Source organism: Conger conger, chromosome 17, assembly GCF_963514075.1.
Source record: "Conger conger chromosome 17, fConCon1.1, whole genome shotgun sequence".
Lineage (NCBI taxonomy): Eukaryota > Metazoa > Chordata > Actinopteri > Anguilliformes > Congridae > Conger > Conger conger.
Genome location: NC_083776.1, coordinates 33,622,844 through 33,635,634, shown reverse-complemented (window position 1 = coordinate 33,635,634; position 12,791 = coordinate 33,622,844). Strand labels below are relative to the sequence as shown.

The window sequence follows — 12,791 nt, the reverse complement described above, 5'->3', positions numbered from 1 at the left end:
GTTTTTGTATAATATTGATTCATAATTTCATTGTCTCCTCTATTCTCTGAAATTATCATTTCTCCCCTATATCATACAGATAGATGTTTCTTCATGTTCATAAATTTGATGAAAGTTGAACAATCTTATTTCGTACTGGAAATTTTGTGTGTGTTGATAGGAAATGCATACATACATGCACACATACATTCACAAAGCACTTTATTAGGTAGACCTGAACACCAGCTTGTTAAAGCAATAGTTAATCAGCCAAGCATATTTAATCAGCCAATCATGTGGCAGCAACTAACTGCATTAAATGTGACAGTAACACATATAACCACACATTACAACAGTGGTATTCACAAAAGCATCTCTGAACACAAAATGCAACAGAGCTCTAAGTGGATAGGCTACCGCAGCAGAAGACCAATAAATCTAATAAATACCCAATAAAGTGCTCACTGAGTGTATATATTTGATCTTTTTGCAGAAATTTTATAAACTGGGCTTTGAAGAGGTTATTAGGAATGGCTATAACCTGCCTGTTGATGCCATCGCAGTAAAAGCAGCCAAGGCCTCCAGGGACATTGCCAGTAATGTGAGTATATCCTCTGCAGATGTTTGCTTTAGTCATTTAGACATTGCAGTTGTTAGGAATTGTAGTTAGTCTCATTCTGAAGTTAGGCCGTCCACATTAATGTACTGCATATCAGGTGATGGAGCCGGTAAAACTGCCATTACTGTAATATTCCACATTATATTTCTGACAGTACAAGTACCTTACGGGTTACCGCAAGCAAGTTGGACACCACATTGGAGCACTGAGCGTCCAAGATGACCCATTGATGGTGCTGGCTTTGAACTCGGCTAAGATTGCCAGTGATGCGCTCTACAAGAAGGACTTCAACCAATCCAAGACTAAATTCAACCTCCCAGCAGACATGCTGTCCATTGAGCAGGCCAAGAAGTGCCAGATTCAGGTCAATGATGACAAGTATAGAACATACCTGCACAACTGGACCTGTCTGCCTGACTCCAATGATGTCGTCCAGGCCAGGAAAGTGTATGACCTGCGCAGTGATGTAAGTACTTCAAAATGTCAAAACCACCAAGGTCAAATGCTGACTGCATCCGCAGATTTCTGTGCTGATTTTTAAATCATGGAAGTCGTTTGTCGTCTGTTTTTTTTTAACTCTGTTTTTGCTGCCTCATTGTTTGACTCAAATTTATCTTAATCTCTGACCTTTGACCTCAGATTGTGTACAAGGCTGACATGGAATGGATACGAGGCACAGGCTGGGTCCCCGTTGGCTCACTGGATGTGGAGAAGACGAAGAAGGCCGCAGAGATCCTGAGTGAACGTCTATATCGCCAGAAACCAGAAACCTTCAAATACACAAGCGATATACATGCAATGCCAATAGTCTTGGCAAAAGCAAATGCCGATATTATTAACAAGGTTTGTGGGTTACTTCAAATCTTGTAAAAAACCTCATACAAAATGAGATTAAGAGAATCATTTTTATAAGACTTCTAGTGCCTACATACTTTAATTTCACAAAACATATAAACATTATCACAATTATAATACAGCATAATTTAATGTAATACAGTAAATAATATACACACTTCACTGTTAATAATACAGTATTGGTGCAAGGTAGTAGTAAGTAGACAGGTGTTGATTTGTGCAATAATCATGATCTTTCTTAAAGGAAATATTCCTACATATTATGAAGAGTTAGCTGATGATTTAAAATACACGTTTATTTTTAGGAAAACAATGGCTTTCTTTGCAGATTGATATTAATTTCAGTGGGAGCTAAGTCTTGGTTATTCTGACAATTAATCATGTGTATTTTCATATCAGTAGATTCTGTCTCAGACAAATGTGTGCAAATCACTGTAGAGTAATCTCATACCTACAGTGTGTGTCTAATGTTGTTATTGTTGTTGTTTTATCACAGAAATTGTATAATGCAGCTTGGGAGAAGGACAAGCTGACCGTTCACATGATGCCAGATCTTCCCGAGATTGTTCTATCAAAGAGCAATGCTGCCAACCTCAGCAAGGTTAGCCTGTGCCTTCCTTCTACCAGCTTTCCATCCACCACCACACGCCCAGACTAACATGCGGACACATTGCACATTTACTACATTTACAACACTCTGTCCACTTCTGGGCATCACAATATAAGAAAGGTCAAAGCTTTTGAGTACATGGCTCCATGTATGCAGCAGTTACATGAAAATACTAAAGATGTTTTATCTTTTCAAGTTTAGCAACATGAGAGAGATGGGATTTTATAGAGCTTTCGGATTTTTAAAAGGAGAAAAAGTGGCTGATAGAAAATTATTCAGGTGGAGTTCTTCCAGCAGAACAAGGAATCATAGATTGAAAGTAGTTGACCATAAATTAAACTCTGTTATCAGGAAATACTTTCTTTACACATTTGAATCGTCGGTGCATGGAACAGTTTGTCAAGTCATGTTGTAAAAGCAGAAAACTTTGGTGTGTATATACCAAGTTTGTCACAGTACTGAACAAGTAGAGAATAAAGAGAGATCTTTATGGGCTTAGTGGCCTGTAGTTGTCTTTAGCCCTCCTCTGTATGCTATAGCACATGTTGAATCCTGGGGTGTGTTCTCCAGTTGAAAGTCTCTGACAGCAGTAACGTCTTTGCAGAAACTTTACCGCCAAGGCTGGGAGGAGGCTATCAGAAAAGGCCATGACATCAAACCCGATGCTGTATTCATCAAAGCTGCCAAGGCCTCCAGAGATATCATCAGTGATGTGAGTATGATTCTCTATCTTTCTATGAGTATAAAGTGTGATTTATGGTGAACACAACTGAGATTGACAGCATATGTAAGCAGTCAACCCCACAAAGTCCTTGCTTACCCAGAAGACTGTAAGCCTATGTCCACAGGGGGGAACTATGAGTGTTTGGAGAGAATATGGTATTGCTAGAGAAATGTATACTTCTGTAGATTCTTAAACACAATTAACAAGGAAAAATAAATGTATTCTATGCATAAATATTGTATGTGCAAATGTTGAAACCCACTTTGGGTCCACATCTAAATTGTATACAGAGATTTCCCCAGGCATCTCACACGACACAAGTCAATTTTGAGCAGCTGGCTCTATGCTTCTTTCTAACTTGCTCAGCTCCTCTGATACATCACCCAATTTTTCAGGACTACTATGAAAACTATTGTTCTTCTTTGTGTTTTGATATGGATGGTCAGATTCCAGCATACACCCCTATATGAAATGGATTGTACTACATTGTGCCTTTGGGTGAAATTACAGATTCTGGCAAGAACATTTCTCGAATGTCAGTTTCACAGGGCTTTATAATGGAAATCAATTTCATTAAACATTTTGAGGTTTAAAGGTTTAACACTAAACCTTTATTGTAATAGAAATAGTTTGCCACTTTGGTTGTCGTCTTCTTATTGTTTCCAAAATGACTAGCCTTTTATCCATAAATATGAAAAATCTATGAGAAACATCTCATTTTAGAGCCTAAGGTACTGTAAGTGAAAGTTTGGCATCTGTATGGGAAAGGGCCACTAGAATCATCAACAAATCTGAGATAAAAATTAAAATGGTTGTATAATGTCTTAGTTTTTATACAGTTTCAGAGGGTCAAGAGAACCCCAACAACACACTTGTTTATTACATGTTTGCCATTTAATCCCACCAAATTAGAAAATTTGAAAAATCATACAGTAGCAATATGAAACAAGATTAACTGATTTTTAAGAGCTGTCAAACAATAAATGGGGTGAAACTGACCCCAAACATAATAGATGGGTTAAATGTAAAGGTTCTGATTAAATGTTTGGGGTCAGGGTGATGGAAATAAATGCTGCATTTTGTTCACTACAGTACAAATACAAGACAGGATACCGCAAGCAGGTTGGACACCACATTGGAGCACTGAGCGTCCAAGATGACCCTCTGATGATGCTGGCTTTGAACTCGGCTAAGATTGCCAGTGATGCGCTCTACAAGAAGGACTTCAACCAATCCAAGACTAAATTCAACCTCCCAGCAGACATGCTGTCCATTGAGCAGGCCAAGAAGTGCCAGATTCAGGTCAATGATGACAAGTATAGAACATACCTGCACAACTGGACATGTCTGCCTGACTCCAATGATGTCGTCCAGGCCAGGAAAGCATATGATCTGCGCAGTGACGTAAGTACTTGCTGACTGAATATCCCTCCTGTAAGGGCTGATTTTTCCCTAATGAAAGTTCTGTGTTTGCTGCATCATTGTCTGACTTTCTCGTAATCTCTGACCTTTGACCCCAGATTGTGTACAAGGCTGACATGGAATGGATACGGGGTGTGGGATGGGTTCCCAACGGCTCACTGGAAGTTGAGAAAGCCAAGAAGGCAGCAGAGATCCTGAGTGACAGGAAATACCGCCAGCATCCCACCACTTTCAAGTTCACCAGCAAGACAGATGCCATGCCTTTTGTTCTGGCCCAAGCCAGTAATCACTTAATGAATCAGGTATAGCACACATTCTGACAGCTTGGATTTAGGGAACAGTGTAGTATTCCTGGATCTAAAGAGAATGGTGCTCTTTTGCTGAACAAATATTTTTTGTTGTTTCTGAAAATGTTTCATGTTCTCCATTCACAGAGAGCTTACCGTGAGGTCTGGGATAAGGACAAGCTCAATATCCACATTATGCCTGACACACCTGAGATTATACTGGCCCAACAGAACAAGTTCAACACCAGCCTGGTATGAGGTCCTACTGCCACGGCAGGACAGCTACACAAAAATCTGAAACCTGCTTCACTGAAATTAGCTGCCATTAGCTGAAGCATATTTATGTCTACACCGTTGTGCCATTGCCATCACTGTTAGAGCCCACATCTATCCTGCAAAAGTCCAAAATGATGGGGAAAGAACCTGAACCAGAACCTCTCACCTTATGTTTATGAAATGATTGTAATGATTTTTTTTATGCTTCTTTAATCTTTCCTCAAAGCCTATATACTGTAGGTTAAAATGCTGTATATAGAAAACTGTTTGGTCTGAGTGAAAAGTACACAATTACTTATTTAAATAGCACTACAGTACTGTTATTACTGTTATTACTAATACCATTTCTGTTAACTCAACACATTATTGACAACCATAGTCCTTTAACATGATAACGTATTTTGTAGTCACAAATATAACACACATACTATAGGATCTACTGCAGGTTCCTATTCCTATAGAAATACACTTCCCATTAAAAAAAAAAAATCTAAACTAAATGAGAACAAACGTAACAGCTATTATTTATGTTCCTGTGGTCAGCAGTTTTCCAAAAACTAGTAAAATTATGATGGTCAATATTGGCCAATATATCAGTTAATATTTTTCTTATATTCTAGATGAAACATTTAGTCAAATGTCTTATTTCAGTAAGGGAGCTGGGATGTAACACAGAGCTTGCAGGCTCACGAATGACACTGCCATAGTACCTTTGAGAAAGGTGCTTAATCTGAATTGCTTCAGTATATATCTAGCTATATCTAGCAAGTACTGTGTTAATATACAAGTATTTCAGTATTTCTGCAATGTATTCAGTTATTTGTTGTTTTCTTTTGCAGAAACATTACAAAGAAGGCTATCAAGATGTTATCAATAAGGGTTACCACTTACCCAAGGATTCCGTCTCCGTCGTTGCAGCCAAAGCCTCTAGGGACATCGCCAGTGACGTAAGTCTCTCAGCGTGGGAGTATTAAGGACATAAATGTGGCTGGGAAAACACAAACTTGGACCTGAAGCTAGCTGTGGCTTAAGTCAGCCAAGCTGAGAGCCGAGAAATGCTTTACTGTGTAGGCAGTTTCACTAAAAATCTACTTTTAGGTTTAATGCATGAAAAGTATCAAGGAAAGAAATATGTCAAACTTCCCCAAATCTTTTTGCCAGAAATAACTTTCACCTTGGTGAGCCTACCTGATCTTAAATAGCCCAGGATTTAAATGCATACCTTATATTCCAATCAATGGGCCTCATGCAAGAACCACTCATATGAACAGATTTGTTCTTAAATCGCTAAAAACAAGTGATTTAAGAGAACTTGCCGCATTCACCACTCTGATTTAGAATTTATTTGTAGGAACAACATTAACAAGTGTTCCCGTCCTGTCGTACGAGTCATGTAAACAAGAGCCTTGCACTGCAAGTCAACGCAACTTGCCTGGCACACAGAACTCTGATCAATCTTTCAAACTAGGCATTGCAAATCAAATATGAATCAAGATTCAGCAACTGCATTGCTTATTTCTCACCTGAAACGTTTTCAGAAATATATTTTAGTGGACTGTTTGGGAGAAAAAAGAGAACGTTTATCAATGGTCCGCTATATTATTATGTTTTACCAAAAACAAATGAACCGCAGTCTTTCCAATCAGGTATAAGTCATTCCTTGTTCTTGTTAATCCCATTGGCAATATATATCCAATGAAACCAACTACAGTACCATCATTTAGGACAGTTGTCTGAAGTTGTTTACATATGTGTGTTTGTTGGATCCAATATTGCCCACTTGTATGAGCTCTTTGTAAGAAAAAACTAAGATAAATTTATGATAAGAATACAACAATGAATCAAGCAAGATCCTCATAAGTTCCTGCATGACATTGAAACTGTTTAAATTCCACATTAAGATTTCTGTTTTTTTAACTACTCCTTCACATCAGCTATGTATTCTTTGTGTTCTTCCAGTACAAATACAAGGCAGGATACCGCAAGCAACAAGGACACCACATTGGAGCTCTCAAAATCCAGGATGACCCTTTGATCATGAATGCCGCCAATGCTGCAAAAATACACAGCGACCTCCATTACAAGCACGAATTTAACAAGACCAAGACTAAGTACAACCTCCCAGTAAACACGCTGGCCTTGGCTATGGCCAAGCAATGCCAACACCAAATCAGTGAGACCAACTACAGGACTTACCTGCACAACTGGACATTGCTGCCTGACGCTACTGATTTGGTCCAAGCTAGGAAGGTGTATGAACTGCATAGTGATGTAAGTGAAACTCTTTTTCATGCCAAGTCTCAACACACAGGCACAGTACTCTGAGTTTCATTGTGTCTCAATGCACAGATACAGCACTCTTAGGTTAATTGTTTCTCAATGCAGTGGTTCAACAATTAAACTAGAGTTAAACGATGTCTCAATGCGTGTCTCAGTTGTACTTCTGCTGTGTCTCCATTGTAGATTGCGTACCAAGCAGACTTGCAGTGGGTGCGTGGTTGTGGCTGGATGCCACAGGGCTCCCTGGATGTGAACAAGGCCAAGAATGCTCAAACCATTCTCAACGACAGACTCTATCGCCAGCACCCCAGCACCGTCAAGTTCACCAGTGCTGTTGACCTTCCCGCCATTGTTTTGTCTAAGCAAAATTTAGAAAACATCAGTGATGTGAGAACCTCCTGACCCTCAGCTCTCCACCCCTTCACTCCATCTCTCTCTCTCTGTCCCTCTCTCTATACACTACAGGTCCATGTTTACCAAATCACCACATAGTAAAATATAGGTGCTAAAGTTGTGACATCATGACATTAAGCTATTTTAATATTATTAAAACTGGAGGAAGTATGCAAGAATGGTCAGTTGTTTTAACTCTTTTTTGTTCGTTTTTGTTGTGCAGTGGAAATACCGAGCAAAGTGGGATCAGGACAAGAATACAATTCACATGCAGCCTGATACACCCGCCATTGAACTGGCCAAGCTCAATGCCATCAGTGTCAGCAATGTATGTAAATGGAGTTTATATCTATTTCCCCATAGTTTTGTGGCTCTCAATCATATTGTTTGAACTCAGATATTGCTTGACTCACGTCTCAATGATGTCGTATTTTTCAAAAGAAAATGTACACTCATGCCTGGGACAGCCAGAAGGCCAAGGGATACCATGTTAAGCAAGATGCTATCTCCATCCTGAGTGCCAAAGCTTCCAGAGACATTGCCAGTGATGTAAGTAGGCATCTGTCTCATCAGTGCTCTAAGCAAAGTTAGTCTCTTCTCTTCCTCTTGCAAAATCTCAAACCAACAATTCTCTTTCTTTGCAGTACAAATACAAGACAGGTTACCGCAAGCAGGTTGGACACCACATTGGAGCGCGCAGCGTCCAAGATGACCCATTGATGATGCTGGCTGTGAACTCGGCTAAGATTGCCAGTGATGCTCTCTACAAGAAGGACTTCAACCAGTCAAAGACTAGATTTCATCTCCCAGTGGACATGCTGTCCATTGAGCAAGCCAAGAAGTGCCAGATTCAGGTCAATGATGACAAATATAGAACATACCTGCACAACTGGACCTGTCTGCCTGACTCCAATGATGTCGTCCAGGCCAGGAAAGCGTATGATCTGCGCAGTGACGTAAGTACACCACTGAGGTCAAATGCTAACTGTATATAATTATATAATGTTCTCTCCTCTCTTCCTCCGGATATTCCGGTTTCCTCCCAAATTCCAAAGACATGCAAGTTAGGCTGATTGGAGAGGCTAAATTGCCCATGGGTATGAGTATGTGAGTGAATGGTGTGTATGCCCTGTGATGGACAGGCGACCTGTCCAGGGTGTATTCCTGCCTTTCGCCCAATGTATGCTGGGATAGGCTCCAGCCCCCTGCGACCCTGTTCAGGATAAGCGGGTTAAGATAATGGATGGATGGGGCTGATTTACCCTCATGGAAGTCAGTCTGTTTTTGACTCCTGTGTTTACTGCCTCATTGTCTGCCTGCTAAAGAAAGTATTAATTGTAACATTGCCATAAAAGGACATATTAATAAAGTAAATAATAAATACATTATGATCAACAAATATAATGGAGCACAATAATAAAAATAAATCATAACAAAGACGGCTTGCATTGCTGCTGTTGGTTGCTGCAGGCCGTTTACAAGTCGGACATGGAATGGCTGAAGGGAATTGGATGGGTCCCACATGAGTCCTTGGAGGTGCTCAAAGTGAAGAATGCCCAGAGTATCCTGGCTGATGTGAGTACCGTGCACATGATAACAATGAAGTAAAATAATTTACATTTCATGAGATTTTGTGGTTTTTTAAGTGAGTCAGACTGCACATATCTCATGTTTCATCTCCCACATGCAGAGAGGCTACCGAGTCAAGCTTGATGAGCAGAAGTTTGTCGCTCCCGTTGACAGGATGGACTTAGTCTGCGCCAAAAATGCTGCGGAAATCCTCAATGATGTAGGTGGACAACCAAAATATTTTAAAACTTGAGACAGCTTCCGTTTAGCAGTTCCATAGATTCCTATGGGAGCGAGAAGCCAATTCATGGAGGCTGCCATATTTGACTAAGGGGCTGTTTGGCACCAGGGCATGCACACTGGGTCCCTAAATGGGTAGGAATGAAAAAGGAATGAAAACATCTTATACTGTACCTTCTTCTGTGCTGCTCAGAAAAATAATCTGTCCCTAGAGAGTAATTTGTTTAATGTGCATACATTTTACAATTTAAAAGTACCGTGCAACATTGCGTACAATTTGCCATGGTAATGTATTTGTTTTGAGTGGACTTCAATGGGGAAATTAGCTTTTTCGCACTAGAGGCTTAATAATAATAATAAACTGCAATACCTCCAGTAACCACTGGCTTTTGTAGGATTCTGGAGGAACGTCTGATGTGGACAGGTCTCATAAAGAGAGTGCTTCTTAAAAACCACTAGCCCCAGCTTGAAGCCATAATTTTCCTTTTTTATTTTATTACATTATTGCCATTTGTCAGACACTCTTATCCAGAGCGATGTACAGTTGACTAGTCTATGCAGGACACAATCCTCCCCAGGGGGATTAAGGGTTAAGGGCGTTGCTCAAGGTGCGGATCTTATTGTGGCTACACCAGGGATTAGAACCACCAACCTTGCATGTCCCAGTCATTCACCTTAACCACTACGCTACAGGCGCAATCTTATGAACAAGAGAAAGTCCAAAAACTTTCACTTATAATTTAGTGAAGAGGATTATTTCATGTATGTAAACAAAAAGGATTTGTATATCTGTTCCTGCTGTTTCCATGGAAACAGAACAATGATGTCTCAATGCTTTTTTTGGCCAGGCAAAATACCGTGAGAGGTGGCACAAGGACAAATTGAAGTTCACCATGCTGGATACCCCTCTGTTCTCAACTGCCAGAGAGGCTGCTAAAAACATCAATATGGTATGCCAACTCAGGAAATGATGGTGTGCTTTGGTTGGGAAATGTACATTTTAAATACAATATTGCCATAATTCAGTATTTTTTAAATGTCTTTCCCATAGTAAATTCAGGTTGTTATTTTTCCCTGTTGATTTATATGCATCCCCTTTTCACATCACAATATATATTGTTTTGAGTTTGATGATAAATAGGTATATTATAATATTATACATTATATGATTATAATGACACATATTATTGTTTTTCATAATAATAATAACAGTTGATATACCACTAAAACACTATTTTATTATTATAATCTTCATTATCATCATGGTTATGAACAGTAATCTATATATTCTCTCTTCTGCAGAAATTGTACCATATGGACTGGGACAAACAGAAAGTGAAAAACTACTTTATACCCCCAGACGCTGTGGGCATCCAGCAATGCAAAAACGCTTCACGTATTCAGAGTGCTGTAAGTACTCATGAGAAAGGTCATGTGACACAATTTAATGCCAATAGTGAACATATTTTAGATTTAACTGTTCTGGTGTTCGCTGTTTCAGTACAAATACCTGGCGGGATACCGCAAGCAGGTTGGACACCACATTGGAGCACGCAGTATCCAAGATGACCCCTTGCTCATGTTGGCCTTGAACTCGGCTAAGATTGCCAGTGATGCGCTCTACAAGAAGGACTTCAACCTGTCCAAGACTAAATTCAACCTCCCAGCAGACATGCTGACAATTGAGCTGGCTAAGAAGTGCCAGATGCAGGTCAATGACGACAATTATAGAACCCGCCTGCACAACTGGACCTGTCTGCCTGACCAGAACGATGTCATCCAGGCCAGGAAAGCCTATGATCTCAACAGTGATGTGAGTAATAGCTTGAGGTGGTGATCAAGTCTTATATATACTAAAGGCCAGATATAATATGGTGTGTATGCAATAAAACGTGCACTTTGTATGTGTGTGGCTGAATCATTCATATCCTAACAACATATCCTGCTTGTCTGTGTGTGCACACAGTCCTACAGTATTTTGCTTCAGTTAGTTTTCTTCTCAGTCAAGTGGATATGACCATGTTGAAATTGCCTTATTTCCTTTCTCAAAATGAATGTTTTTAATGTGGTACGTTTCAGGTTATTTACAAAGCAGACATGGAATGGATTCGTGGGTGCGGCTGGGTAGCTATGGACTCTGTGGATCATGTCAAAGTTAGAAAGGCCCAGGAGCTCCTTAATGAAGTATGTACTACTTTCAGACATTTAAAAAACCATTATAGTGATTATAAGAATTATAATAATTATATAATTTCTGTTTCCGATTTTCACTATTTCTCCCCTTGTCACCATTTCACAGAGAGAGTACACTAAGGATGCCAAAGACAACTTTGGGAAATACACCCTCATTGTTGACCGTCCAGAAGTTGTCTTAGCCAAGATCAATCATTTCAACCTGAGTGATGTAAGTATGATCAAGAAAAAAATTATATTACAATGAGTGTCAAATAACTACAGTTAAAACAGAGTTTGAACAGAGTTTGAACAGGGCCTCTACTGGTTGATGAACCCGTTTCTCTGTTTTCCCTCTCTCAGCTGAAGTACAAAGAGAGCTTCAACTTGGAGAAGGGTAGGTACATCGGCTCTGAAGACACTCCCCAGCTAGCACACTCCAGGGAGGTGGCAAAGTACCTCAGCGAGGTAAGATAACTTAATAATGGTTATTTACATGGCTTCTTTCAGTCTCACCCTGCATGTATTTACTAGAAACAAAGACTATAGACTATATCCATCTGCATTCGCATGTGTGCGTCTATCTTTCTCCCTTCTTCATATCTTTTTCTCCTTTGCTTGTTAGAAAGTTTACAAATCGCAATGGGACAACAGCAAAGCCACAGGCTATCAGCTGGACCAGAAATACATACCTCTGGTGGGGGCCAAGAACAGCCGTAACATCGCCAGTCAGGTGAGCGACTCCTCCGGCCTGATTGCTTCTTCCATATTATGATATATTTCGCCATTTTGGCAAAAGACATTCCTGGCTTTCAGTAAAGTTGTGACCGAAAGTTGTTTTCTTCGGTGTGGCGCCATTGTTTCAGGTGAAATACGTGGAAGCTCATGAAAATGCCAAGGGCCATTACATGGCCAACACAACTGTAGACTTCCCCGAGGTGGTGCGCTGTGCCGAAGTGGAGAAGATGAAGCCCATGGTGAGAGAACGTGTGGTTCTCCTCCCTCTCTCTCTCTTTCAGCTCTCTCTCCTACACTCCTGCTCTTTCCTCTTCCCCTCCCCTCTCTCCTGTGCCTCTCTATGCCATATCTTGCTCTCCTGCACTCTCTCTTCCTTCTCTTTTCTCTCTCCTCATCTCCACCTCTCCTCCCTCTCAGTTAGATCAAATCATGGTTAATGACTGCAAGTATCAGTATCACCCAAAGCAATTAACAATTGAAGAAAAAAAAACATTACTATATTGTGTCAATAAAAATATCAAAGAAAATATTACAATACTAGTCATATAAATAATAATGATAAAATGTAATCATAAATCAATGACTGCACTTATCTTCCCCTGCCCAAACTGGCAGAGCTGACAGTAC

The 12,791-nt window shown here is 40.0% G+C and overlaps 1 protein-coding gene across 1 annotated transcript in view; it reads left to right on the top strand.

Annotated features, from left to right (window-relative positions):
• The window catches only part of LOC133116644 (nebulin-like), a 79,398-nt gene that overhangs the window by 33,815 nt on the left and 32,792 nt on the right, over positions 1-12,791 (top strand). Inside the window, exons 61-84 of the mRNA XM_061226461.1 lie at positions 473-580; positions 753-1,064; positions 1,238-1,441; positions 1,950-2,054; positions 2,668-2,775; positions 3,880-4,191; positions 4,308-4,511; positions 4,644-4,748; positions 5,612-5,719; positions 6,732-7,043; positions 7,236-7,439; positions 7,669-7,773; positions 7,887-7,994; positions 8,090-8,401; positions 8,916-9,020; positions 9,136-9,234; positions 10,103-10,204; positions 10,557-10,664; positions 10,756-11,067; positions 11,334-11,438; positions 11,554-11,658; positions 11,790-11,894; positions 12,052-12,159; positions 12,293-12,403. Of these exons, the coding sequence (XP_061082445.1) occupies positions 473-580; positions 753-1,064; positions 1,238-1,441; positions 1,950-2,054; positions 2,668-2,775; positions 3,880-4,191; positions 4,308-4,511; positions 4,644-4,748; positions 5,612-5,719; positions 6,732-7,043; positions 7,236-7,439; positions 7,669-7,773; positions 7,887-7,994; positions 8,090-8,401; positions 8,916-9,020; positions 9,136-9,234; positions 10,103-10,204; positions 10,557-10,664; positions 10,756-11,067; positions 11,334-11,438; positions 11,554-11,658; positions 11,790-11,894; positions 12,052-12,159; positions 12,293-12,403 (3,867 nt within the window). The remainder of the gene's footprint in view (positions 1-472; positions 581-752; positions 1,065-1,237; positions 1,442-1,949; positions 2,055-2,667; positions 2,776-3,879; positions 4,192-4,307; positions 4,512-4,643; positions 4,749-5,611; positions 5,720-6,731; positions 7,044-7,235; positions 7,440-7,668; positions 7,774-7,886; positions 7,995-8,089; positions 8,402-8,915; positions 9,021-9,135; positions 9,235-10,102; positions 10,205-10,556; positions 10,665-10,755; positions 11,068-11,333; positions 11,439-11,553; positions 11,659-11,789; positions 11,895-12,051; positions 12,160-12,292; positions 12,404-12,791) is intronic.